The sequence below is a fragment of the Cheilinus undulatus genome, linkage group 3 (genome assembly GCF_018320785.1).
Source record: "Cheilinus undulatus linkage group 3, ASM1832078v1, whole genome shotgun sequence".
Taxonomy (NCBI): domain Eukaryota; kingdom Metazoa; phylum Chordata; class Actinopteri; order Labriformes; family Labridae; genus Cheilinus; species Cheilinus undulatus.
The window spans coordinates 9,805,336-9,833,258 of NC_054867.1; the positions used below are offsets into that span (position 1 = coordinate 9,805,336).

The window sequence follows — 27,923 nt, forward strand, 5'->3', positions numbered from 1 at the left end:
CTCAGCAAGATATGTCAGTGTGAGGGTCTTTCAGTTTCACTTTGGTGTAACAGAAGAAGACAGAAATTAGCTGTCCATATTAATTTACTGTCAGTGGTTCAGACATAAATCCTTTTCAGCTAAGATGAAACGGGGGAGAGTGATGATCCTGTTTTTGGAGGGTGTGGTATATAATTTGATGTTATGTGTAATTATACTAATAAAGACAGGAGACAGAATCCAGCAGTTGCAGCTCTCATATTTTACACCGGTCAATACACATGAACCGTTCTTCACGAACAAGGGATAAAAATACACAAAGTCCAAGATCAATTGTTAATTACATATCACTCTGCTCTAATCAACAGATTTATCTTTCAGAATTTATTTTCATCTCACTAAATATACGTCTAATTTCAACACAACGGGAAATATATTACTTTAGCAATGGTGCTTCAAAGATTACCTAGTGTTTGGTGATACAGCTGCATGGATAGCCTGATAAATCGAATGAAAACAGATACTGCAAAGAGAGAAATAGTTCCCTTTAAGTGCAATGTAAATAGTCATCAGTATCATACAAAACCTTCACATGCATGGTGTTAAGATAAATGAGGAGAACTTGAGGCAGGAGTGATAAAGAAATACAGTAGGATAACCTAACTTTAAGTTTGACTCTTTTTTTTTCTATGATTACAAGATTTAGTGTAAGGCACATTAATAGGTTAACAAACATTAAATCTGACAAGTTAACAAAATAATCAGAGAGAAGCTGCACGCAAACCATTTTACAGAGGTTAATACAAACAGAAACCCAACATTGGTTTAAAAAAAATCTGCAACGAACCAATTAATATTGATAAAAAGACATGTGAGCTGCATAGAAATGTCCCTGCAAGCTAGTTTTTGCAAAAAGGAATTCAAATGAGGCTGAGTGTTTTCTGGAGTAGAGTTAAAGTAACATTGACAGCTACTGTGGTAAACATAAAAAGAGTCTCTTCAATCTAGATACAGGCTGAACATAAAAAACAGATGCAAACACAATCTCAAATAGCACTTAGAATAGTATTCAAAGTCAAAGCTGCTTTCGTTGAGTGTTTTATCTCTTAAGTGTGTATTGTTTTTTTTTTCCAGCAAGTGAAGTAACTGAGTGTCAGTAGTGTCAAGTTTGTGGGTAAAGGCATGGCTGTGCATTTAGAGAGACAGAAATACATGAGAAGATGTCGGGCATTTGAAAGAGAAAACCAAGATAAGGTGAATAACTTTGCTATATCACATGAATAAAGTTGTAATATTACTGAGAAAAGGACGGTTTATTACAAGAATAAAGTAAAAACTACATTACTTGACAGGTTGATCAATGTTCCTTGTTTCACTGCAGGCAGCTGACTGCTCCTCATTTGCTTCAAAATAGCATACTTCTATCTACTAATCATCTATGCAGCTTATCCCATTGTCCTGGAGGCTACCCCAGCTGTCACTGGGCAAGAAGCAGGGTACACGCTGGACTGGTCACCACCTAATAACAGCAGGAGACAAACAAGAAGTCTGACTCATGCTCACACCTATGGGCAATTTAGTCAACAAACAGCCAATCAAGCATGTTTTTGGACTGTGGGAGGAAGCACAAACCACGCATGTGCAGAGAGCACATGCAAACCTCACACAGAGAGGCCCTACCAGACTAGAAATCAAATCAGAAACCCTGCTGCCGTCTAACTGCACCACCATGCAGCCCTAAAACAGCTAACAGGACAACTATAGCCTACATTTCAACATTTAACCCATAACTCTAACTTAAATATGAGACTATTTGACTTTTTCCTTGTTGTATTAGGCGTCCTAGCAGCATGAAAGCATCAGAAGCTCACTGTCCACACTGAATCTGTTAAATTTTTAATTATCTGCCTTGTAAATTTAAGTTTAACCCTTAACCAGTTTGAAATCTATTGCTTTTATTTTGAATATAAAAAATAAGAGTGAGGTGCTCTTTACTGACAAGTCTTTGACAGTCTTGAACCAAATATATTTGTCTGCATGTTAACACAAGTCAAAGTAAACAATCATGGATATGGATATTATTGATGCACCGCTATCTCCACTCTGTAAAACAAGCTAACCAGCTCTGTTGGTTGAGCAAAGAAAATGGAGTGTCATGGTAGAAACCGTACCGTCTGTCCTGCTGCTTGCATAATCTTAGAACACTCAAACATGTTTCCTGTTAGCATGCGAGTGTTTCAGAATGAGTGTTATCGCTCAACAGTGCTTACCCGCTGTTAACACTGCATCCATTAAAAATTTAAATCTCCGTCCATGTTGACACAAACATATTCAAATATGGATATCGATATTAATCATGCACAACTATCTCCACTTTCACATACAAGCTAACAAACTCTGCTGAGTGACATCAAGGACATATTTCTGACCATCTTGATGCCTTATCATCTCCCTCTTTCCTTGTTCCTCACCTAACAGGGAAGAAAATATTACTGTGGTGGGTGAAAGATGTCATGCCGCATTCCTTGCATGCTGTCAAAGCACTTCAGTAAGAATCAGTATAATCAAGCTGATTTTGTGGCTAATGATCGCTCGCAGCCAGGAAAAAGAAAAGTAGAAACCAACTGGAATAAGGTGATTTTGTCAACATCACTTGCTTGCTTTGCAAGCAAAGTTAATTAAACACAAATTTAATTTCAGAGCAGTTGACCTGCTTGCAGGCTAACAACAATATGCTTGTGCAAGATATAGTTACATATTCCTCCAGCCAATATGTCTACAGTCTGCACACAGATAATCCGAATTTTCCAGCTCAAAATATTCCCAAAATGAATTGCTGGTATTTGATGCTATCTGTCCACTGTGCTTGCTTCTGTTGCGGCAGCAAAGCAAAGAGAAGGCTCAATAAATAGGGCTACAGCCCCAGCTACTGACTGTGTTACAGCTTGGACACAACATTTAACCAGCACTGTGGGCCTACATATATAAATATTAATTCTTTATCTAGACAAGAAGTAATTCTGTTCATGTCAAGACAAGCTGACATCTAAACATTTTGCTGGCTAGTCTTCTACATCCCTAGGATTGTTTTGTCTTCATTCTTGCATCAGGACTCTTGTAAATATTAATGTGGCCTTCTTACTTTTATGTTAGCAGTGCCAACACTAGAAATCTCCTTACAGGTCAATATCTATATGCACGTGCAAAATGGTTATATATTGTTCCAGTTGATATTTCTACAGTGCACATACATCTTGATTTCAATTTTTTGGAGCAATGTTTGCCCAACTGTTTTGCTCCGACGAGACACCGTCTGTCATGCTTGCTTATTTAATGGCAGCAAAGTGAGGAGAAAAGGATCAATAAATGGGGCTACAGTCCCAGGTAGTGACTATGTTACTGTTTGGACACAACATCTGACCAGCATTGAGGGTCTTTATCTAAAAATAATAACCATTCCTTTAAGTGTCAAGTAATTCTACTGATATCTAGCAAGGCTGACTACATATAAATGTTTACCTAAGCAGCTGCATACATTCCTGGAACTACTATGACTTTATTCTTGTAATAGCTATACTATTTTCACTGACTTTAAATGTGGCCTTGTTACTTCAGTGTTAGCAGTGCTAATACAGACACTTAGGGTAACATTAAAGGCCAGTTTAAAATTTGATTATATATTTCTCCAGTTAATTTGTTTAATTTTCCAGGCCAGTGTCATGCTGGCCTGGCAAATTAAACAAATTTAGCTCAAAGTTCTAGGTCCAAACTACCTAAAGGCTCCTATCAGATGCTTTCCGTCCACTGTGCTTGTTTACATTTTGGCAGCAGAGCAAGAAGAAAAGAATTAATAACTGGGCATACAGCTGGCTGGTGGCAGATAGCTGCATTACAGCTTAGACACGACTTCTGACCCACATTAACTTTCAACTTATAAAGATAATCATTTGTTTTACTGACTACTTATTTTCATGATGCAGTATTCAAATGTTTAGCTGGCCACTCGCCTACATCAGAGGAATATTACAGCTTTATTCTTGTAATATTATGACTGATATTTCTCCTTCACACTGCCCTCCTTCTTCATTGTGCAAAAGGGACATCTTCTTTACGTCTCCAATTTTATGCTTATGTATTGGAGAAACAACAAAGGTTAAAGTTACAGTACTATATGTTGAAGCATTTCATCTTACAGGTAATTTAAACACAGTCCTCCACAGGACCCCAGCCGTGCATTTACTCTCACTGCTTGTGTTTTTGTCTTTCTAAGGCAGCGCTTGCTTTTAGCAGGTGTGAAAAAGGCTTGGTTTGAACTTCTGTTCATCTTTTCTCCCACTTGAGGGAACCAGTGCAGATACTGGGTTCAAACATCATATTTTCATCACTAGGCAGCTCCCTGAGGGGCAGACAGAGGGAGGACGGTCTGCGACATGGAGGTAAATGCACCGTGAATCTGAGCTCTGAAAAACAAATATACAAATCATTTCTTATTTAACATAAAAATTTAACTTTCAATTTTAGCTTAGTTTTTTCAAGGCGCAAGGATCAGGATTTGATGAAAGTTATAAAAATAAAACATATGATGTATAGGAGAAAGGGGAGGAGGTATTAGGGACGTCCATTTCTGCAGGTTAACATCAGAGACCAATGTTGGGCACAAAGCTTTGCTGGGGGTATGGAGCAACGCTGGAGGACCCTCAGTGATGTGTCTAAGGCCCAGGAGCCCCTCCTTCCTCCATGGTGGCTGGTGGGACTGGATCCTTGTGGAATGGGGTCTCCTTGTAGATGAACCAACAGTTACCAGCCCACAGGATCAAGTTCAAGAAGCCAAAGATCTGCAGAAACAGGACAATACAACATTTTTACATGAACTAACAATATGTGATTGTGTATTTTTACACAGTCTGTATTTTGTTCTCAGCATGCTCAAGTGAAAATTATCTTAAGTAGTTACAAAAGAGATACAAAGGTTTTAAACATCGGCTCAAACCATTTGGCCTCATTCACCAAAATAAAAATATATATTGACATCATACGATTTTTCAAAATAAATTTTCTCAGAGAAACTTAAGCCACGTTCCTAAAGTGCTCAGTTGTCTCTCCTGTGTTCTTAAACTGATGAATGCCATTTCCTTGTAAATTGGAAGCTTGTACATGGTCTTCCAAACTAGCATAGAGATAGCAGACTTTGATGCCCATACATGACTGCAGGGCTGTGTGCAAACATAGAAGGCACACAGGAGTGAGAAGTGAACTGGCAAGATGTCAGTGATGCCCAAATTTAAATGAACCACAAAAAAATTGATCACTGGACTACAAGTATAAGAAATACTCCTAGAGCTGATGTAGTGCTGCTTGAAATAACAGATTATTTAAATATTTAACGCCAGTGGTAGGTATTTAATATATCCTACAAACATAAATTGGATGAAACTTGTTCAGACAGAGCTGTCATCAGAAACATCATGGATTGCACTGAAGTAAGAGAAGGTTACATACCAGATATGAGTACAAAATAGTTTAACTGGCAGTGGCATTTTTTTTCAAAATGAATAAGATTAGGTTGAAACCTACATCTGTTAAAAAATGACTCACCAGAAACACATTGAAAGCCAATGTGTGAAGTTAGGTTTTAACTAATTAAGTTTAAATAGTATAAGTGGTAAGAAGGGTTGTCAAATGATACAACTTTTTACTGGATTTAGGCTAATCTCTGAATTTCTTAAGATTTTTAATTCTAATCTCACTTTTTTGTCACATTTTTAATTTTTCAGAATTTTACATTTAAAACTTTTTTTTTTTTAAATCCAGTAATTTCATTTTTTCTTCTTATTTTAATTACTCATCTTGTGTTTCTTTTTTTCAGACAATTGTAGGAGATATTTTGAGACATTTGGGAAGAACAGCATAAAAGGACACATCACAGTGGTCAGGTGGCGCTTCTGAGAAAGACTGCAGCTGGCAGTCGAAACATGTCAAAGTAAAAAAACATCTCCTACAATTAGTTGTCTGAAAAGAAAAAACACACAAGATAATAGGGTGTGACGAGATCAGATCAAAATGCAACAAGATTTCTTGTATGGAAAAATCTATATTGCGCAGACACTTGGAGCAGCAGCTGTCCTTACACAAAAACAATACTGAACTGAAAGCTATAAAAAAATCACAAAGATGCCCTGGACGCTTTAAAACTGTTGGTGAGAGAGCAGTGAAGAAACGGAGCAGATCCGTGACCCATTAAGATGACTGCTCCAACCCCCACCCCCTCCTGTGTGTGTGCTACTTGGGACCGCACATGATTTGCCTATACATAATAAGTTCATCATAACAGTGTGAAGTGATGAAATGCTGCTGCTGGAAACCTGTGCAGTCTCCATGAGGAGAATACAGCGTTTATTTAGTTCATGTATGCACACAGACTCAATCATAGTGCCGGTATTTGTGACTTTGTGACTTTGAGTCGCAGCATCGTCATGTCTCCTTCTCATCACAACGTTTACCAGTCACATATCCATCAGCTGTTGGCTCTGCGTATCATCATCAATCATCATAAAAATGCAGTAAAATATAAACTAAAATAATGTCATTGAGTCTTTTTTAATTTAGTATTAGTAGTTTGAGTGTTGATAAGTGCAAAATTAATCATTGTACCTTGTCAAATCAGGGCTCAAATGTTTGTGAGTGTTCTCCAGTGTTCTTAGATTTTGAATAAAAGTCAAACTTTGTGAATGTCAGAATCTCCTTAAAAAGATGTTTGTTTAAAGAACAAATTTCTAGCCCACAGTGATTTCACACTCACATAAAACAGAAAATTTTGTGAGAGTGATAGCCGTTTGGAAATGGTCAAATTTTTCCAGAAATGTTCAGCGGGAGAACAACTCCACACTATTGTTCTACTGAGCAGACTATTGTTGCAAACAACTTTTTTGCAACATGATGCTGCTTTTCACTTTTGAAATTAGCATTTAACTTCCAAAATAATAAAAATACATAAAAAAAATCTTGATCTCATCATCTGATATAATGCCTTTTGCCATTTTCAGTTAAATACGTGATTTGAATTTTTTTCAGTCATCACATTCTGTGTCTATTTACTTTTTACATCCCAGCTTTTTTGGAAATAATGTCAAACAATTTATCATACAACATAAAAATCAAACTACTGCAGAAAAAACTGACATAATTTGATCAATGCAAGGGGTGTCTATTTTTCGTTTAAACAGCAGATGATGCTGGAAGGAGGTCCAGATGTTCTGATTATCATCACTGCTGTGTTAAACATCATTACTCAACCTGTGGCCTTGTGCCTATGACTGAGTCATAGCCGTTGGGGTTCACTTAGAATTGAAACATTCTTAGGTTTATTCAGAAAGTATTCAGACCCCCTTGACATTTTTTAAATTTTGTTATGTTGCAGCCTGATGCTACAGTCATTTAAGTTTTATGCTGCACCAACAGACCTATAGCAGCTGAAGTGCTTTTCTTCATGATCATTCTTTACACCTCAAAGTGTGCTTCAAGGATTGATAATTAGTTCATCCTCAAACTTTAAATTGTGTGTTTCAGGAAATGAAGTTTTAGGTCTTTTCTACATTTAAATATCTGTATTGATATCAGTAAAAAATAGTTTTGTAAATATCAGCATATTGGATATCGGCAAATATCAAATACTGTGCATCCCTTGTTTTATTCTTATTAATCTAGACTTAGTACCCTATAATGAAAACGTGAAAACAAAATTTTAGACATTTTTGCAAATTTATTAAAAAAAATCCCTGAAATATCACATCGACATAAGTATTCAGACCCTCTGCAAAAACACATTAACTTTAGCTCAGGTGCCTCTTCTTTCTCTGGATCTTTGCTGAGATGTTTCTACACCTTGACTGGAGTCCATCTGTGCTAAATTAATTTGATTGGACACGATTTAGAAAACACGCACCTCTCTATAGAAAGCCTGACAGCTGACAATGCATATCAAAGCAAAACCAAGCCTTGAGGTCAAAGGAACTAAAACTTTTTAAGCACTACTTAATGTTACTTATGTGTAATGGTCGTGACATATCAATTGCCTTCCTGTATTTCTATATTGATAATACTGTACCATGGTCATTTTCTGATAATGCTCTGCACTTCATATATCTCATAGAACAGGGTCTATTTTTGGTTTTATATATCAAGTGTGTTAGGCCTTAGCCTTAAAAATACATATGTAAAAATTTTAGACTACTTTCCTACCTTTATACAATTTGTACACGGTAGGACTTATTTATCGTCCTACAGAATGATCACTAGTGTATTTTTTGTGCTTTGTCTTGTCAGCTGTGGTCTTGTCAGGAGTCTGCCCCTTGTTTTTGGGACTTTTATGTATGTTTTGTGTCAGTTTTATGTGGGACAACAGATGGAAATTAGTGACTCGCTAAATCTGGTGCAACCATGTTTTCATTTACTTTGTATAAATGATCAATGTCATTGCACACTGTCCCTTGGTAAATAAACAAACTAAACTGCCTGCAGAGCTCAGAGTCAGGATTATTGACAGGCACAGATCTGGGGAAGGCTAGAAAACCTTCTGTTGCACTGAACGTTTCCAAGAACACAGTTGCCTCTTTAATTCTCAAATGGAAAATGTCTGGCACAAAAAAGACTCTTTCTAGAGCTGGTCACCCATCCAAACTAAGCCATCAGGGGACAAGGGCCTTAGCGAGAGAGGTGACCAAGAACCAGATGGTTGCTCTGACTGAGCTCCAGAGATTCTGTGTGGAGATGGAACAAAGTTTCAGGGGGACCACCATCACTGCAGCCCTCTACTGATCTGGGCTTTATGGCAGAGTGGCTAGATTGAAGCCTCTCCTTAGTGCAACAAGAAAGCCTGCTTGGAGTTTGCAAAAACTCCAGATGAACATCACACTAGTTCTGAAGTGTTTTCACTAGGTATTATGGGGTACTGAGCATAGATAAATACAAATAAAAGGGTGTTTTCAACTGTAGCATCAGGCTGCAACTTAAAATTGAAAAAAGTGAAGGGGATCTGAATTCGTTTGAATGCATGGTAGGAAGCATCCAAAATAAATGATTATTAATCAATAATAATGATGAAATGAAACATCTATGGCATGTGTGTTACAATGGTGAGCAATAACACTGTTATTGGAGTAATTATTTCTGGGGTGAGAGTGGACCATAGAAGTGGTCCTGTTATTGTTAGGAGTTACAGGTTTTACCGCAACGTACATGACAGTTCTTTCTATTACTATCAGTTGTAAACTTCAGGACAGCTGTGCAGCTGCATTAACCTCTCCATAATATACTTTAGATGTTCTGAGCAGTTTTGAAGTGTATGGCACTACTTCACCCTGACTTACCACAGAGGCGTTAAGCCGGCCCATAGAAGGATAGCTTCCTGGTTCACATATGCTTTTGCACTGTTCCGCAAGATGATCTGGGTTGGTGGCATATTTGACATCTGTGAGGCCTTTTCCCCAAGCTGAGGAGGACACAAACCACAGGAAGGCAAAGGCAGCAGTCACCACCAGGTCCTGGCAGGGACAACAACAGAAAATGTTAACACACATATTAAAATACATGTATCTTCAGAAGATCCTGAGCTTCTTTAGTATGTTTTTCACCCATAAAAGTATTTTTCTGGATAGTTAAATAGGCATTTTTATCATTTCCCCACTGTATCAAGTCACTTACTGTCACAATTTACAATGTTTTTGTCTATTCAACCAAATAGCCTAGACTCAGATCATCAGTATTGCTCAGAGCCCTACAGTATAATTCTTCCTCACATGACTGTGTAGCCACCTTCAGCTTTAAAACCCCCACTGGCCCTTTAAAGACACCATTTACAGTTGTACTATCACTTCTTCATAGTCCTGCCGAATTTGGATCTAATGATCTAAAGGCACAGCAGAATAGGATGGTTCACCTACAATTACTTGGGCAATTTATTCATGCACACAATGAATTAACAAAAAGTATGTATTTTCAAAATTGCATTAAAAATTCTAATAAGAATAATAATTATTCATCATACTTATTTGGAGAAAACAAACTAGTCAATGTAAAATTTGACAGTAAACACCCCCATGTAGCTCAAATGGAATGATCCCTGTTCCATATATAGTTGTTCCACTTGAGATTAGTAGCTGACTGAGGCTCTATCAAATCAATTTTTGAATATTTGAGTATTCTGGTTGACACCTAAAGTACATTTTTGACAGCATTGTTGTAGGTGTTATTAACCATTTGTGGAGCAAGGAACCATACTGTCACTTCGGTTGATTTTCTTTGTTGCTTTCCCCCTACCCTCTGTGACACAGTAGAACCAGAATGATTTTTCTCAGCCAAACAGTGGAGACCAGTCAACGTCATGAAAAGTGACATCACACCATCCGACCAATCAACAGTGGCCCAGAGTGTCTCAAACTTCCTGTTTCCTTCAGAACTCCAAAAATGCAATTCTACATCTCTTTTGGTCCTAAACAAATAGCCCTAAAATCATAACTAACCATGATAAGCTGATGAAAAATACTTTACTATAGTAGTGCTGATAACCTGAAAGGTTTTATTTGTGTATGATTTTTAGCAAATTTTCAAATTTGGTCAGTTTTACAACAGCGTAACAGTTTTATTAAACTTAAATGGCATAAACCTGTTTCAATTCTTATAAGCCTTGTCACTGCTAAAATCCACTTAGCTATTCAGTAGTTGTACAGTATTCTGAAGCTAGTCTTGCCTTGCCTCTAAAAGAGGTCAGAATCTAAAGGCAACCTCACCATGGCTAGTACAATGAATACCTTGTATGTAGGTAATGTACAACTAAATGCTCACTAGACTCTCCATATGTTTATTTTCCCTTATTAGTGTGTTTATATGCATACACAGGAACCATATACGGTCAGTTTGTTGACTTTGATTTTGACTATTATAATGAAAAAATATATATTAGTGATAAAAGTTAAAAAGTATCAGGATGTCCATCAATAATAATCTAGGGCTTAACTTTTGACTTTACAGGTATTTCAAAGAGTGCCCTGTAAAGGGATAAACCCTGTGTTTATGGATTGAACCTGTTCCTAAAAAAAAAAAAAAAAGCCCCATCCTCCTCTTAGCTAATGCAAGGAGGTGTAAATGGGGCTAGAAGACCTGAAAAAGATCTCTGCCAACAAAAAGTGTGTACCTGCCGACAAAAAGTGTGTACTTACGATGATGGGCCCACGGGGGGTTTGGCGATAGACATGCTGGTAGCCCAGGTAGAGGACCAACGTGGCGGTGCAATAAAGGAACGCAAACACACCGATGCACACAAAGAACTCTGCAGAAGAGGAGAAGTCACCCCGCAGGTAGTGTGTGATTTCAGTGCTGTTACAATACTGTATGGTGTATGGATATGCTGGTAACCTAGAAGGAAGTAAAGAGAGAGAGAAAATACCATCGGGTATTAACCCAAGAGCTACTGCTACTTTCAGTTATTTCGGAGATACTCACACATCCTTACCTGGATTACTCTTCAATCCAAAAAAGGTAAGCAGAAAGAATATGAAAGCATTAAACATGACATAAGAGATTTTGAAAAGGCCATGTACACAAAACAAACAGAAGAACTTGTGTGCACAGATACACCTTTTGCAGTTACTGACGGTGCAGAAGTTGTTAGCAGTACAGTCAAGGCGCCCATAAGGGGGAAAAGCTTTCTGAAGCCTTGCTGCAGAGGAGCCCACAAATCTATCCCAAACTCATTTGTAAATCCAAATACTCATCATTACTTATCATAAGGGCTCAGTGGGAATGACAAGGTAGAGTCATACAGCTTAACATATTAAAAAGCTTCTTCTTTTTAAAAAGTTGAAGCAGTGTTTCTCATACATTTATTTATTTGTGGCGGACCGCCACAAATAAATTAGGCCCACCACAAATAGATTTTGGCGCTACCTGTTCGCCCTCGCTCTATGAATGTAGCGTGACGTTAAAATGACTATATTGCGAATATCTGAGTATAAATTATGTACAAGTTTTGAGCCGCCAGCATGCATTTCTAGCTGGAGTTTCGCTTCTCCCATTGTCCCTGAATTCATCTCTCACTGCATAGAGCTGTCTTTCTCTCCTCCGCCCATGCAGGTTTTTGTATCAGAGGCAAGAGAAGCAAGGGAGAGGAAGGTAAACGGAGCAGTGTGGCGAGTTAGCGGCTAGTTAGATGCCTTTTAAGACAGTCAACGAGAAACAGTGCTGGATCGGCAGCGCTGAGCAGTCGTTCAACTTTGAAAAGGAGGAGGTCAAACTCACGTGGTATTCGTTAAAATGCGCCACAAGATGACTCGAGATAACAGTGGCAGCAACACAACATATCACTATGACATGAACCCAGTGTTGTTGAAAAGCCAGGATTTTAAAAAAATCGCATAAAGACACTTAACCCAGAATACAAGATTTGCCTGAGTGCGAACATTTTGCTGAAAACTCCCTGCCAGAGTCCTACATGTCAGAGAGAAGACGGTCCAGCAGCGGACAAATGTGATCCACTTCTCCCCAACTACAGAGGCTTATCTCAGCCTAACAGTTTAAAACACTGACAACAAGTAGTTAAAATGTTCCCGCCTCCAGACGAGCTTTCCTCCCATGATCACACAGGAGAGCTTCTTGAATAAGGTCTAAAGACGTTCTCATCTCATGAACTTGTCAGAAACTGGTCCATTGTTCATCAGCACAGATAACGGACTAATATAATCATAGCTGTGAGCCTGAATGGAGGACTAGACTGCAGGATTTTGGCCTCTGGCTGCATGTAGGATTGGTGAGTTTTGTGTAGGTTTGCTGCACCCTTAAAGAGGAAAATAATCATTTTATGATCAGCAATAGTAAACATAACACAAAAAACATTACAGGACTCACCATACATTGTAAAAGACAGAGTATTTCAAGATTTATGTATTTTTGATTTATTAGTATAAGATTGAGTTAAGTCCTTTTCAAAATAAAACTGCTAAATTTGACTTTATATTGATTTTTACTTTCTGCATACAATTTTATTAAAAAATCCAATATAAGAGTCTATTTTAATCACCAAACTAGTGTCATTTGGGGCGGAATTTAATAGATTCCGGTCCTGTGGGAAACACTGGTTGAAGCATAACATTTTTACAGGTGAATATGCCAAGGTTAGGCTGCAAAAAGGTAATACTTAGGGATGCACAATATCAATATCAACATATCAGTGTTGTCAGATCAATTTCTTGCAATTATTACAACTAATTAATTGGCATTAAATATCAGCATATATTGAATTTAAGTATTGTCCCTATGTATGAATGTTTGTGGAGTTTGAGCAGGACAAACAGACCAATGTTGAAGTCTTTTTCTTTGACAATAAATAAAAATGAAAAAGTATAAATATTGCTAGTCACGCACATGCACGCTGGAAAATGTTCAATCAGAACTTCTTGTAAAATGTGGTTTTTAGACTTTTTGGAGGGTTAAAGGTATTAAACATTGGATATGTCTCAAAAGTGCTGTGCAATTAATGGAATTTTAATTAATAATCTGTTCAGCCTTAAGCCTTAAAATTGAATGTTTTAAGGACTGAAGTTTTGAGTCTGAACTACACTTAAATGTTGGTATCAGCTGAAATTATTTTGTAAATAGTGGGAAATTAGATACCAGCACAAATCCATTATCCTGCATAGGCTTGGGTAGTTTTTTGTTTCTGATACCGGTACTAAATTGCTACTTTTAATATGGTATCAGTGCCTAAATGGTGCCTCAATCGATACTTTTAAGAGAAAAAAAAGGGTGGAGAAAGTCGCAAGAGACTAAAAGCTGTGTGGGTATCGTAAATGACTTGTAGAAATATCTTCATAAGATGCCAGTCAAATATGGGATAAGAAAAGGAAACACATAAATCACACACGTTCCATGGCCTAGTTCTTGCCTTTGAGGGGAGGCAGAGGGTTGCACTGGGTTGGCAGGGTATCAGAGTATCGATACTTGTGTTGTAATTCAGTCCAGTAGGTATTGGATATGTTGGTACCAACACTATGTCGGTACAGAATTTCAATAGTCATCCCTAATTGTGAATCTCTACTTGTAAAAACACTAAGTTATCATTTTCATTAATCATGACCTCAATTAACCATGCAAAGCCAATGAAGTGGCCAGACTCCATGTCTGTCATCAGGCAAATCCATCTTGCAAAGCTCTAGTCTGTAATGTCCGTGGTGAACCAGCAGTGTTTGGACCAATCAGAGGAGAATGAGGCGGTAGCTACGGGTGTACTGTGAACCAGCAGCAAATTCTATGTTACTCAGAGCGAAGATGTTAACAGAGAAGTCTATCACACGCGTCAGATTAGATCTCAGTATCAATCTAAAAACCTGATTATAATTTTTGCCATAATCAAGCAGGCCTTACAGCCCAATCCTTGTACACACAGGCTGCTGATGTCTCTTAAATACTAAATACATTTGCATTTTATATCTATTTTATTTTAATAAAGTGTTTGGGTTTAAATTCTGGGAATATAAGAGATCATAATGGAAAAAAAGATCATCTAGCAGGATACATTTTAGCATTGTTATTTATATATATATATATATATATATATATATATACATAAATCATTTGACCAGATTGAAACTTTAAATAAAAGAGATTTGCCAAATTTTTATTATTTTTCACTAAAATATATGGTAAAAAACCTTGTAATCAAGTAGAAAAGTCAGTCGAATCAAGATCAAATCTGCAGAGATAAAGTAGAGTAAGCAAACTTTTTACCAGGTGGTGGCAGTATTTTCCAGCTCTGTTGTTTGACACAGAGCAGAGGGATCTAACAAGTGTTTGCCCTGGCATTGTAGTGTCTTTATATTAAAGGCAGATTAAAATACTGTTTTATCTTAATTTCAACATTCATGGAGAAAATAACTTTAAAAAGAAACAGACAGCTCTGAGAGCTTCTGGTGCTCCACAGTACCTGAATGGGTAGGCAAAATGAGCTTCAATGTTCATCATTTCGTCCGGACATTTCATTTTGAAGTGTGTTGCTCCAGAATAACCTCCAGTGGTGGCAAAGGCAAAGATAGCGAAGACCTACAGAGGCAGAGAAACATGTCAGGTATAAAAGAAGTCCCTGACAAGTATGAATGTGATTCTACTTGAGTTATTCTGACTTGAAAGAAATCTTTATTAAACTCAAATAAACATACAGAAAATGATCTAATAACTATAAAGGCACAATTCCTGCAATTATTAAGTCAATAACATGTTATTATACACTGCATTTTACATCATAAGTGGTCTTCAACTTTAAAAAGAGAGAGAACATGAAACCTGTTCCCTGTCTGTGAGTACTGTACTGACATTGTTTCAATCTGTTGAACTTATTTCCCCTTTTCATTTTCACTCTCTTCCCTGCTGTAGCTTTTTCCAAACAGGAAACATCCCCCTCCTTCCTGCCACCCTCCCTCCCTCACTCCTTCTACCTCAAATAAAAAATGTCAAACACATTAAGAGGAGAAACCAACAAACATGGAGCTTCAACCTGCTACACCTCTATGGAAGGTCATCTTTTTACAGTTGTAAATGTTCTGAACTAAGATTAAGCCCTGTGTATGTCACAACATGAAAAAAGCATTCAGCCTCTCCCGGGTTTGTTGACTACTAAACAAGAGCCATTACCAAGGATTATTCAATCATATTCCTTCCAATTTAGCTGGATAACCTTTAATATTCAATTTTTACAGGAGAGCTAATATAAATGTGGTCTTATTCAGCCTACAGAACCGGGGTGGTGGTTTTATATTGTCACTATGCATCTTGAGGGTCCGTTCACACACATCTGGAACAATATAATTTCGCTACTGACAGTGTATTCAACTACTTTTAGCCACTTTTAATTGATTGTTTTATTTATCTTGTATTGTTGGTTTTTGAAAGCACTTATCGATCTTGATATTAATAGTTGGCAGTAAACTGTTCTCAATATTGTCCATCAAATGTAAAATTTCTGCCATGGTATGGATTTTTGCAGCACCATCATCACCTGTTTAAACACATGTTGTGGTATAGTGCTATCAAGGCATAAACAATGCCATCAGCATAAAAAAGTGATATGTGAAAGAGAACAGTTCAGTCTGAGTTTATTAGTCAGCATGTTTCACTTTGACACTAAAGAGCAGCCACATCACAAGCCAAACATCACTGTATCCATTTGAATGTGAAGCACTAAAGAGGTAAAATATGTGTTATAGACAAGAAAAACAATGACAACAACCCAGATTATGATGTGAATGCAGACCCACTAGCCAAGGCTTAGTGGACAAGTGACATGTTTAAGTGAAGGGCTGTCATTATTTTGACTCAATGGATTGGTGATTTTTACAAAACTTTCACAAGATTTACGGCAAAGGTGGTTATTTACAGTAAAAGCCAAGCCTTTAAGCTTTCAAATGTTGTAATTTCTTCCATCTATTTGCTATCAAGGCTGGAAAATAAAGATTCCAGCAGGCACTGAAAATCTGTACTCTTTCAGAAAACCCCCAGTTTTATGCAGTTTATTTTCAAAGAATACTTGGGTTTCAGAGATTGTATTTTGGGCAGCCTCGGTCTTAATGGGAGTCAGTTAGCGGTGGCCAGAGGTGAAAGAAAAGTTTTCAGGTCAGCACTCAATGCTGGATTGTCTGACACCAAAGTGCCTACTCAACAACAGTGCCTATCTTTGTGATGAGCAAGTTAAATGTTTGAGATTTCGTCACACTTTGAAAAAGTCACATTTTACTTTCTTCTCATAATCATTAATGAAATCTCTGCACACTACATATTATCCCTCTTTTCAAGCTGGTTCTTTTTAAACATTTTTGATGCTTCCATGCTTTGATATTAGGGGTGTAATGGTTTTTGTATTCATCCTGAACGGTTTGGGGGTCACGGTTCAGTTCACGTAGTCCCATGACGAATATGTCCAAACCATTAAAAAAAGGGGAAAAAAGAACACAGATATAGCAGTATTTACCGCCAATCTAGTTGTCAGTAACGGTGATAAGTGTTTGCTGACTGCTATCAAACAACCAACAAACAGGAAGTAGCTGGAATATCAAAACACATGAAGATGAGAAGTCCGCTCCACGCTCCTGCATCGAGCTGCGGAAGAGGCAGAGCAGCACGACCCACTAGCCTTTCCTTCCTTCCTCTCCTTATCCCCGCGCTGTTTTTAAAAAGCCCCTGGAGAGGGTTGAAGATATTACTGTAGGTTAAACTTTAAAGACTATACATGGACCTGTAGAAGTAGGAAACACAGACAATAAATATGTCTTACGCACTCTGCTCAGACTATATTGCAATGTCCCTTGCTATGTTTACATTAGGGGTGCACTGATCGATCGGCCAAAATCGGTATTGGCGCCGATTTCCTTAATTTTAGGAGATCGGCGATCGGCCGATCCTTGTATATAAGATTGGTGAATAAGATCGGATTCATATGCCTCTACCAACTAAAATGTGAAAAATGAAAGACTAAAGGAACTGATATAATTTAGTACTTTGGACAGCAATGCTTTAAACTTTTCATTTATATTTGAGAGAACTACCTCATGTGCAGTTAAAACAACAAGTTTGTATTGTTTCACGGGTATTGTTCAATGTTATTCAATAAAATAAGATTGGAACATTAAAGGTGTATGCTGTCAGTTATAAAAAAAAACTGGTATCGTCCAAAATCGGAATCGGCAGGTCAAGCTTTTTAAAGATCGGTGATCGGCCAGAAAATTGCAATCGGTGCACCCCTAGTTTACATGAACTAGTCTGAAGTCCACTGGCATACATGAGTCAGGATTTTGTGCGAGTAACCACTGCACCTGCTTTTTATTAAAAACAGTGTGACAGCACACTTTGTAAATCAGTCTTAATTTCGTCGACTAAAACTATGGCTAAAAATGTTTGTCGACAGCCTTTTTTTCCATGACAAAAAATAAACTAAAACTAACAAAAATAGATCTATGATGACTAAAACTGACAAAAACTGAGTTTACTTTTCGTCAAGATGACTAAAACCAAACTAAAATGTAATGTAGTTTTCGTCTGACATTCAAAGTTCGTGATATTTCTCCACTGTGGGTAAATCTGTCAAAAACAATGCATCTGTAGCTATTCTGCCTCTCAGCAGTAGAAAGCAGGGACCCCAGGTTTGGCAGAGTGCAGAGAACACACTACCATGATTTGGTACCAGATTTAAGCAAGAAAATAAATGATTGGACTAAAAGTAAAATCTAAAATGTGAGGACTTTTTATGGACTAAAACTACACTAAATCGTTTTGAGTTTTTATTTGACTAAAAAGGGTAGAAATGACTAAAATGTGACTAAAACTAGACTTATAAATGTGGAACTTTTTTTTTTTTTTTTTCTGATCAAGTGAACCCATACCCCTAAACCAAGGTATAGAGAACAGAGAACATGTTAAGGACCCCAGAAGGCTCTCTTAGCTGCCTTGGTACTGCCTGAAAAAAATCAACATTAATCCTTCCAAAGCTTACCACTGTGCTGCCACCTACTGGACATGGCAGGAATTCAGAACAACCCCTATATAATACTACATTTTACGATTATATCATCTTTATTACTCAAGTGATTGATTGTTCTGAACGAAAGCACAAAACCTTAAAAAAAAAAAAAAAAAAAAAAAAAAAAAACTGTCAGTCTGGAATTTTAAATCAAAAGCAGCTGCAAGCAACACAACACTGGCTAAATTGCTCACATGCTTGCTTTAATTTAAACAGTGCATCTGAGTTTTCCTGCATTTTGTAATAAATAACAAGAATTTACCCAATATTAGATGCATATGACTTGAACTTTTATTTTCACAGCATTGAATTATGCTTCCTTTCATGCTTGAATTGTACTGCAATCTGTTATTGGGACAATTCTTTAGCTTTTCTTTGGACAGAGATTGTTTCTCTTAAAGTAAAATGGTTTTACAGTGTCTGATGCTGAAGTAGATAAGCTGCCTTCACTGATAGTTATCTGCAGAGGAGTGAGCCACAGAGCAGCTGACACACTGAAGTCATGCTTCTTGGCTTCACACTGATCTTGATTATTGATGAGTGGTTTCTTTTTCTTTAACAGTTTGTTTTGTAATTTTGGTCATTACGAAATCAAAAATTCTTCAAAGTTAACAGCCTCTTACAGCATGACTCCTGAATCACTCCACGTGTAATGATCAGAAAAAAGTTCAATAACTTGACACAGACTTATCCACTTTTCTGCACTTCACTAGACTTTGATTTGGGCCTGTTTAATACTAAGCTGTAACTGCACAATGACCATTTTTCCTACTCATGTCTACCATTATCAGAGCTGTTATAATGAGCTAATATAGAGAGCTGGGCCACTAGTAACTCTTGAATAAATTAAACATCACACACTTTATTAAAGCTACATTGAGGAGAAATGAGAAATTTACATTTTTTTGTCTGAGTTTGTTTAGTTGGGCTACTCTGTACTATAATTATGAGCTTCATTTATACATGAACTTCATAACACTTAAAAAAGATATTTAATCTTTATAAAGGTTTTCCTGGTTAAATAAAAGTTAAATAAATACATTTATAATAACTTTGGTTTACCATAACATGCTGAAATATACCTGTGCTTTTAGCATTAAATAATGCTGAGAAATACTACAAAGCAAAACGAATAGACGTTAAAATGTCCCATCCTAGGGATGTATGACATTGGATGTTAGCCTATATCTGATATCAATACAGATGTAAATGTATTTCACACCTAAAACTTCAGTCTTTAAAACAGACTTTAAAGTTCAAGAAATGTTTTTGAACAAAGAAAAAGACTTCATCTGACAAAGGTCTGTTGGTGTTGCCTAAAACTCCACTGGCTTATTCATACATACAGCAATATTTGCAGTTTCTATATTGTTGTAACATTGGCAGCTTTCCTTTTAGATGAATATCTGCTGACACCATGCCAATAATAATGCATCCTTGTGTCAAAGGTCAGGGCTTTCAATAAGCACCAGCTGCTAGCCAAACAGCTGACAAGTCATTAAATTACAGCCAGCTACTTCATTCCTATTGTTAACGTCATAAAATAGTTCAACCAATGGCCTGGGAATCAGTGTTCTGTATATAATATAATCATTTCAACAGCGTTTCAACATAAAATAAGTAACCTTGGATAAATATTGCCACATGAATATAATAGAATGTCCTTACTGTGATGAAATCACTTTATTTACATTACATATTTGGCTGTATTGTGACTTTGGTTTTAAACTCTAAATGTTTAATTTAATTTAATTTAGTTATTAAAGCAGTGAACACAATTATCTCAATCTCTCAATTTTAAAACGACTGTGTGAAAAATAACAGATTAGATACTGCAACAATGTGAGCTTCAGCATTAACTACCTTAGTTCCTTTTCCTTTCAGCTTTTTCATTTTGTTTTTCCTTTTTACATTGTCGACTACCCACCAAACTGCTGTTAAATATTCACCAGATTGTAGGGAACTAGACACTGAATGCTCGTAATTTCTGACTGCTCTGTCTGTGGAAAGTCCTGCAGGTGGAAGATAATAAGAAGTAAGGACAATATAAAGTAGCGAAAATTAAGTTGTTAAAAGACAACATTCAGGAAAAAAGTCAGTGTTCAATTCTGTACATCATGTACACTTTCAATGAAGATTTAACTCTTTCAACATTGTCTTGCTTATTACATCAGAACTCATGTCAGCAAAATTTCTTCTTGAGGCGCAAAAACAAGCTGATATCTGCTGACGAAGAGCAGACAGCAGCAGGAAAATGGAAAGTAAAGAGGAACTCAGACCGTTTCCTCAAACACACAACAAAAACTGACTGTGCAGAAAAACAGTGATAAAAGATGTGGTGCACACTACTTTTTACAAAAAGATTTCCAAGCAAAAAAGAGAAAAATCCCACAGATACAACTGAGGCCATTGGAAAACCATTTACAGAGGTGGTGATCAGTAAGCTGAGTACAACTGGACAACAATGTGGTTAAGCTCCTGACTGCTGCTGTTTCATCCTATTTTTAAGGATGATGGTATAGGCCTATGTTAAAATAGAAACACAAACTAGGAACAGAGCAGAGTGGGGTTTCATTCACAGGCATTCTGTCATTAAGCCAGCAGTGGCACACATTATTAACATGCCATCAATGTTATTCAGCTGTAGACAGTAGGAAAAAGGGTTTCATTAATGATGGGACGCACGAGAAGGCTTCTGGACTGAGCTCTGTAAACGCCGTTAAGCTGTTTCCATAAACTGAACACATATTAGTCGTCTGTATCACTGTATAACAGACTGTTTCCTTAAGGTCTCATTGTTAAGACATCAGGCTCAGACTGTAATAGGGAGATTTTCCTCGACTGCACATAGCTGAATATTACTAGACACAGCTTACTAACTCTCTTGTCTGCCAAATCTGTGATTTTTCTGTCCTGCTATCATTACAGCATATATAAGATTTGTCCATGAGATATGAGGCAAGCTGGAAAGCTCATAAAGCAGCAACACCACATTCCACATGAACGTTGTTGTCAACCCACCCACTTTCAGGTTAATGCTCCAGAACAAGAAGCAGCCTCCGTGGTTGAAAAACAAAGCCCAGGTTTCATCACAGTCTATGTTCCAGACCTTCTACCTTAACATGTTTGCTTGCCTTGACTTTACACAGACATTTCACCAGGGGAGTTGGCAAGAAAAAGTCTGGGTAAAAATGGATAGATTCAGCTCTCTCTGTTCATAGTTACCAAACAAAATAAATACAAGTAAACGGATTATGAATAAAACTTACAATAAGCATGTGGAAAACTATGCATGGAAGAATACCATACTTGGACTCACATTGCTATACAGAGAACATGTTGATTTGGTGTTAGTGTAAATAAGTGACTCGTAATTACGGTTCGACTGGGGGAAAAGGAGGTAATGTTGATTCTGAAATCTGGAGTTGGGCTGCAAATTTTGAAAGCATGTAGTAACATTTTTTGTTACAGCACTCCTGAGTTCATTTCACACAACCACTACACTCCTGAACACTTCCTGACATTGTTTCAGTGGAAGTATCTTGAAGGTTTGCTGCTTCAGCACTGAAATTTCAACACTATGGGACGAGTAAGGGAGTAGCCTGTATTTTCTTATACAATAATTTGTCATGGTTTATGAAACAAAACAGGGTTCCTACTCTTTCTAGAGACCATTTTCCAGGACCTTTCAGGACAATTTCACTGGCAGTTTACTTGATACAACAACACGCGTTGAGACCATACACCAATGTGGAGTCTATGGTTATAACCATGAACTCTTGCAAGCTTATGATTGCTTATAAATTGCGTAGAATAATGTGTTTGCAGATGAATAACATCATTTTAATTCTAATACCACACAACAATTGTGTCAAAGTCAGAAACAAGACTTTCCAGGAGATCTGATTATTCTCTCAATTTCTATGTGCTTTCCATGATTAGAAATACAATTTTCCAGGTTTTCTGGGACATGTGGGAGTCCAACTATGTGATAATTCAAAAATGGACCAAAAAGCAGACTTGTTGCTTGGTGACAGCTCATATTCAGTTCTAAACAATGTGTTACAAGCAGTCTAAACTTTTTAGAAAGCCATCGTTATCAACTTAGGTGAGTAATCTTTTAACTTCAGTCAAACTGTAAAGATAGGTGGATTTCATATGACAGTGAGGACTTTTATGGTCATAAGGAATCAGTTTTTTCCTCGAAATGTTGCATTAATGGTCATGAGGTATGTGACTCTTAGTATCTGAACAGTGAGTGCCACAGGGCAGCCCCCTCCACACACCTCTCCCCCCTCCCGGGACATCTGTCCCCCAATGAAAAGCTTCTGATTAAGGCATGTGATCCTTGCTTCCGTACTTTCTCTCAAGAATAATGTCCTTTGTTCACTCACACCCACATCCACCAAAGCAGGCACATTCCCAAATCATCAGGATCCTTTTAACTGCAGAGCAGATGTCTACAATCTGCTACAGCACAGGAGGGGGGCTGCGGCCGTGGAGTAAAGATAGCAGCTTTAACACCAGAAATAAACACATACAGAGGGACTGACTGCAGTATTTAGCAAGCTTCACGCCCTGTAAGGATTTTAAGGAATGGGTTTCATCTTTCAGGTGTCTCTGGGTCCCAACAACATTTCTCAACTTTCATCTGAGCCTTGTTTGACCCACCCAGACCAATCTGACAGCACCTTAAATTAACCACTCTGATAGGGCAGGGGTCCCAGTCACACCCACTTCCCCATAGATGGATTGAACCATTCCTCACTGCCTCGCCTGATCAGGGAGTGGCTGACAGATAAGAGACAGCAGCAGCCAGTCACAAGATTCTAACACAAGCAATAAAGCATTTTATACACCAATCTTTATCGGTTCAAAGCACGTCATCACAGGACATTAAGCCACAGTGACCCAAATAAAGACTCAGCAGGTCATAATTACACGCATAACCACACTACCACCTTGCTTAGTGGTGACTCCCCTCCACCTGACACTGTGACAAACAACTGTTAGTGGCTAAAGTTCATATTTACTGGCTGAGGCACTCAGACCAGTTAAAGACCCAGCTCTATCATACTGAACATCCTCCAAATAGCATTACAATGGAAGAGCTAGCCAAACTGTTTTCCCAGTGCTAGGATACAGAGAAAAGCCTCACCCTGAAAGAGTTTTATCTGGTTCTGTTGTGAAACCATAAACATGTTACCTTTTTGAACTCCCTAAAAAAACAGCAAAGCTTAAAAACTTTAAGTAACAGTTGCATTAAAAAAAGAGCTTAAAGGGATACTTCAACATTTTGGCAAATTCGCCCATTGCCATAATTCCTTTGCTCATTGCTCTCGTGGACAAGTTGTGACCTGTACATTCACCACACTATGAAATAATCATGGAACATTACGAGACGGAGATGTTTGAAAGTTAAATGCAAAGCCGGAACTACACTCCAGACATGGCTGCTGCACTGTGTCACTCCGCCCAGTGGTTCACTCAAGAAATAGTTCTGAGTATTTGATTCATGTGTCGTAATATTACATAATTACACGTTATTATTTCATAGCTTGGTGAATGTGCAGGTCAAAACTTGTCCACGAGAGCGTTTTGGAGTTGTTGGATTGTGTATTTGATGAGTTTGATGAGGGAAAGCAAAAATTCTGTCTGCCAACATATCGTTAGTGGTGCAGCTGGTTTAACGGTCCCCCCAGATCTAGAAACAGCTTGCACTGACAACTAAAGGAAACAAACCTATTATTAAGACTACAGGAATTATGGCAATGGAAGAATTTGCCAAAATGTTTAAGTATCCTTATAAGAATGCAACAAATAGTTTCCACTGAAAAGCAGCAGCAAAATAAAAGATAAAAATTCAATTAACAGTCACTTCATAGAGGGAATGAATGCACTGAAGTAACAGTTGATAGGATTGATCTTCAGGGCCAATATTGATATTGGAACCGTTATGCCTTAACAAATAAGTAAATAAATAAACAATTTAGCACTCGCTCTGCCAACATCAGAAAAAGCACAGAGCAGCACAGTGGCAGAAGGAAACAGAAAGTGATGTCGTACACTCCGTGTGTCAGTGCCACCCAGGTCTCAGTGTTGATTGACTGGTAGTTGTGTGCTATCAAGCCAGTCAGATGGTACTGTGGGCAGGACATTACGCAAAACTGTAGTGGGTGAAAACAAAACCAGAGGGGATGACACAACTTGCAGAGAAGCTACAGTAGCAAACCTTAGAATTATTTGATTTTGGTAGTTAATCAGTAAAAAATAAAATGCCGATACCAATGGTCGGAAAAATTTGCCAAAATTGGCACAAATAATTGTGGCCATACATATTGGCAGTATATATCATCATATATCAACCTTAAATATTGCCAAAGTGTATGAACAAACCATCAGGTATAGGCAATCACTGTGAGCCCTGAACGTTTTCAAACAATAAAATGTAAAACAACTACCAGACTTCCTATTTTCCTGCTCCTCTCTTAGCTCCACTTGACTCAGCCTCTCTTTGCATAAGTGACACTATGTGTTTTTATAATAAAAAGAGGTGTGTGTAAAGACTGGGCAGTAATATTTTTTTAATACTGTCATACCCCACAAATTTACTGGGGTGTACAGTATTACCCCCAGGTGCACTTGTCGGTGTTTACACCCAAGCACAGTAAGTGTAGCATGCCCCTCTACAGCACTTCGCCTAATCTTTTATCAAACTTCTTTTGCTCTTAAAAAAAATGTATAAATCGACCTTTACAGTTAAAGCACTGCTCTTATACTTACCAAGTACAGATAATCTAACAAGTTTTCTCCTTTCTCTCTGTCAATGACACAGATGCACCCTTTTCCTCTTTCTTCCCTCCCCTTCTCCCAGAGGTAGTATTAGAAATGATAAACATGATGGTAAACAAAGCAAAACCATGGCTTTTTTTTTTATATCCATGGACACAGTAGTACCGTAACACCCCCATTCCTAGTGTGTATACTGTGTATTGGTGTTGGCTAAAATTAGTTTGAAAGTATTGAAGAAAAGAAAAGCGAATTGCAACATGTTAGTCAAACCATTTCCTTAAGTCAACACTAGGAAAATTTGTATCTGGCAGTAATTAAATGAATAGTTGACTGTTTGGCTGACAGCTGGTGGTTGTTATAAGCCCTGAAAAGTGCTGGCAATAGAATATTTTTTTGCTGGGGTCCCAGATTTGGATAATACTAGAAGAAAGAAATGAAATAGCATGTTTTGTTTCTGTTCTCTGGATGAACTTACAAGTCCTAAAGTTTGGTTTCACTCTAACTTAGTGTTGTATGAGAAAAATGTTTGCGTAACCTCACTGTGTAATTAGTAGATTCCTGCAATCACTGTACAAGTAATTTTATTATTAGCTCATATGAAAACTCAAGGCAGTAGTCCATCTTGTGATGTGTTTAAATGCTGAGAGAATGATTGCAGATGTGTGCTCTATTATTAGCTATTTGCAGCTTCTACTAAAACATAATACAGACAAAGTTAAGATATATATAGAGCTCAATATATAACCCAAAAAGCTGTAGAATATCTCAGTTAATTTAAAGACATATTACAGAAATTCCTTGCAGATACTGATGTTTAAAATAATAAATAATTGTGAATGTACCAATGCATCGGTTCAATATCTGTGTTAGCCAATATCAGCCTTGTTGTGGCATGAGTAGATGTCTATCTGTTGTGCCCAATCAATTTCATGCTGGCATCCAGCAAACTTAGCCGCTGAATCAAAGAGGAGAGATTTTTTTTAATGAGCAGAAGAAGTCACCTTTTGGCAAACTCTAGTTTGTTTTCATGGTCAAACATGAGAGAAAATGTTGGTATATTGGGAGTCTTGCCCCAAAAGAAGTACAGGACATTGGTGTTGCAATCGGCTAAATTGCTGTTTTAAACATTGGTATCAGCCTTGGTTTTCAGAATAGGTGAATCTGAAAACATAACCAAATTTTAATAACAATATCAATGTTTTTTTCCCCTTGCATCTTCTAAATTCATCCTTTCTGTTTTTCAAGTTAGCTATGAGACTGGATGTATTTCATAAATTGTTAAAAGTCCTTCATGTCATGGGTACATGTCTCACAAACTTAATGTTAAGGGTCTTCCCCAGAGATGGTGTAGGACTCCCACACTGCAGACATTTTGCCCACATATGACCATTAAAACAAATGTACTCTCCACCAGGTGACTTCTTCAGCTCCTCTCTGCAGAAACAGCAGCAGTTAGGCACACTAGCTTGCCAGCATTAAATCGACCTGACACAACTGATGTTGTTCTTCTTCAAACATTGATGCATGTCCCTTTTTTACTGAAGGGACGTTGTCTGTCAACAGGGCAGGAAGTAGATGATAGCCGCACCACTGCATCACTAAATTTAATGAACAGTATCAAAACATGTTTTATTGACCTTACATTATCAACCCATTTCTATTAACACTGATCTTGCATACCAGTGCACAGTCTGAGCTCCTCAGGCTGTAACCTTTTCACTCTTTTCACTTCAAACTTAGAAAAGGAGACAAAGCATTTGCTGTCTGGAATCCTCTGCAGTAAAACAACATACCCAAAGAGCTTAGAATAGCTCCATCAATATCCTGTATTTTTATCAAAAGGACTTCTTATAATTTTGCATTTTATCCATGATTTGTGTGTTTGTCTCATCTGTGTGCTGCCTCCAGTGGCCAACTATTACTTGGTTGTTTCTATTTTATTCCCTATGTTTTATTGCTACAGAGTATTGCTTTTAATTCTGTTTTTTATTATTTTCTATTTTGATGTTGGGATTTAAATGTTTACTTTATGATTTCACAACCTATAAGACCATCTGCATCATCTATTATGGTCTGATAAACAGTATATGCCCTTGGAAACTGGTCTGGGGGATGGGTGGGTGGGGCTTTTTATGCTTTAGCTGAGGACAGTGGATAGAATTGGACGTGCGGATGAGAGAGCTAGCAAGAGACATGTGGGAAGTTGCCACATCCCCAGCCTTTAACCACTAGGCCACCTGCACCCCTGAAGACATTTTTGAATACTTATTTTTGGGGTGATTAGGTTTCCATGGCCTGACAAGCAGCATTAAAGGGGGGCATTACTAATCAACAGAAATTTTGATTAATTTCTGGTGATTAATTGGTGTTATAGCACGGATCTGAGTTGCTTTGTGATGATTTTTTTGGGGTTATTTGCTATTTATCAGAGTTTGCAGGGCTTCTTTACCAATCTGCTCCCTTAACTCATTGAGAGCCACTGACATATATATACGTCATTTAAAAACCAACATTTGAGTGCCACAGACATATATATATATATATGTCAAAGTGCTTTTTCAGCGGCTGGCAAAAGGGGGCGCTCTCACGCTCCCTGTGA

At 37.6% G+C, this 27,923-nt stretch overlaps 1 protein-coding gene across 1 annotated transcript in view; it reads right to left on the reverse strand.

The window, feature by feature from the left end:
- Positions 1-218: 218 nt before the first annotated feature.
- Positions 219-27,923, reverse strand: part of sypl2a (synaptophysin-like 2a) — a 29,866-nt gene continuing 2,161 nt past the window's right edge. Inside the window, exons 3-6 of the mRNA XM_041782783.1 lie at positions 14,951-15,066; positions 11,193-11,388; positions 9,345-9,518; positions 219-4,814 (exon numbers count right to left, since the gene is read on the reverse strand). Coding sequence (XP_041638717.1) covers positions 4,689-4,814; positions 9,345-9,518; positions 11,193-11,388; positions 14,951-15,066 — 612 coding nt within the window. The 3' untranslated portion in view covers positions 219-4,688. The remainder of the gene's footprint in view (positions 4,815-9,344; positions 9,519-11,192; positions 11,389-14,950; positions 15,067-27,923) is intronic.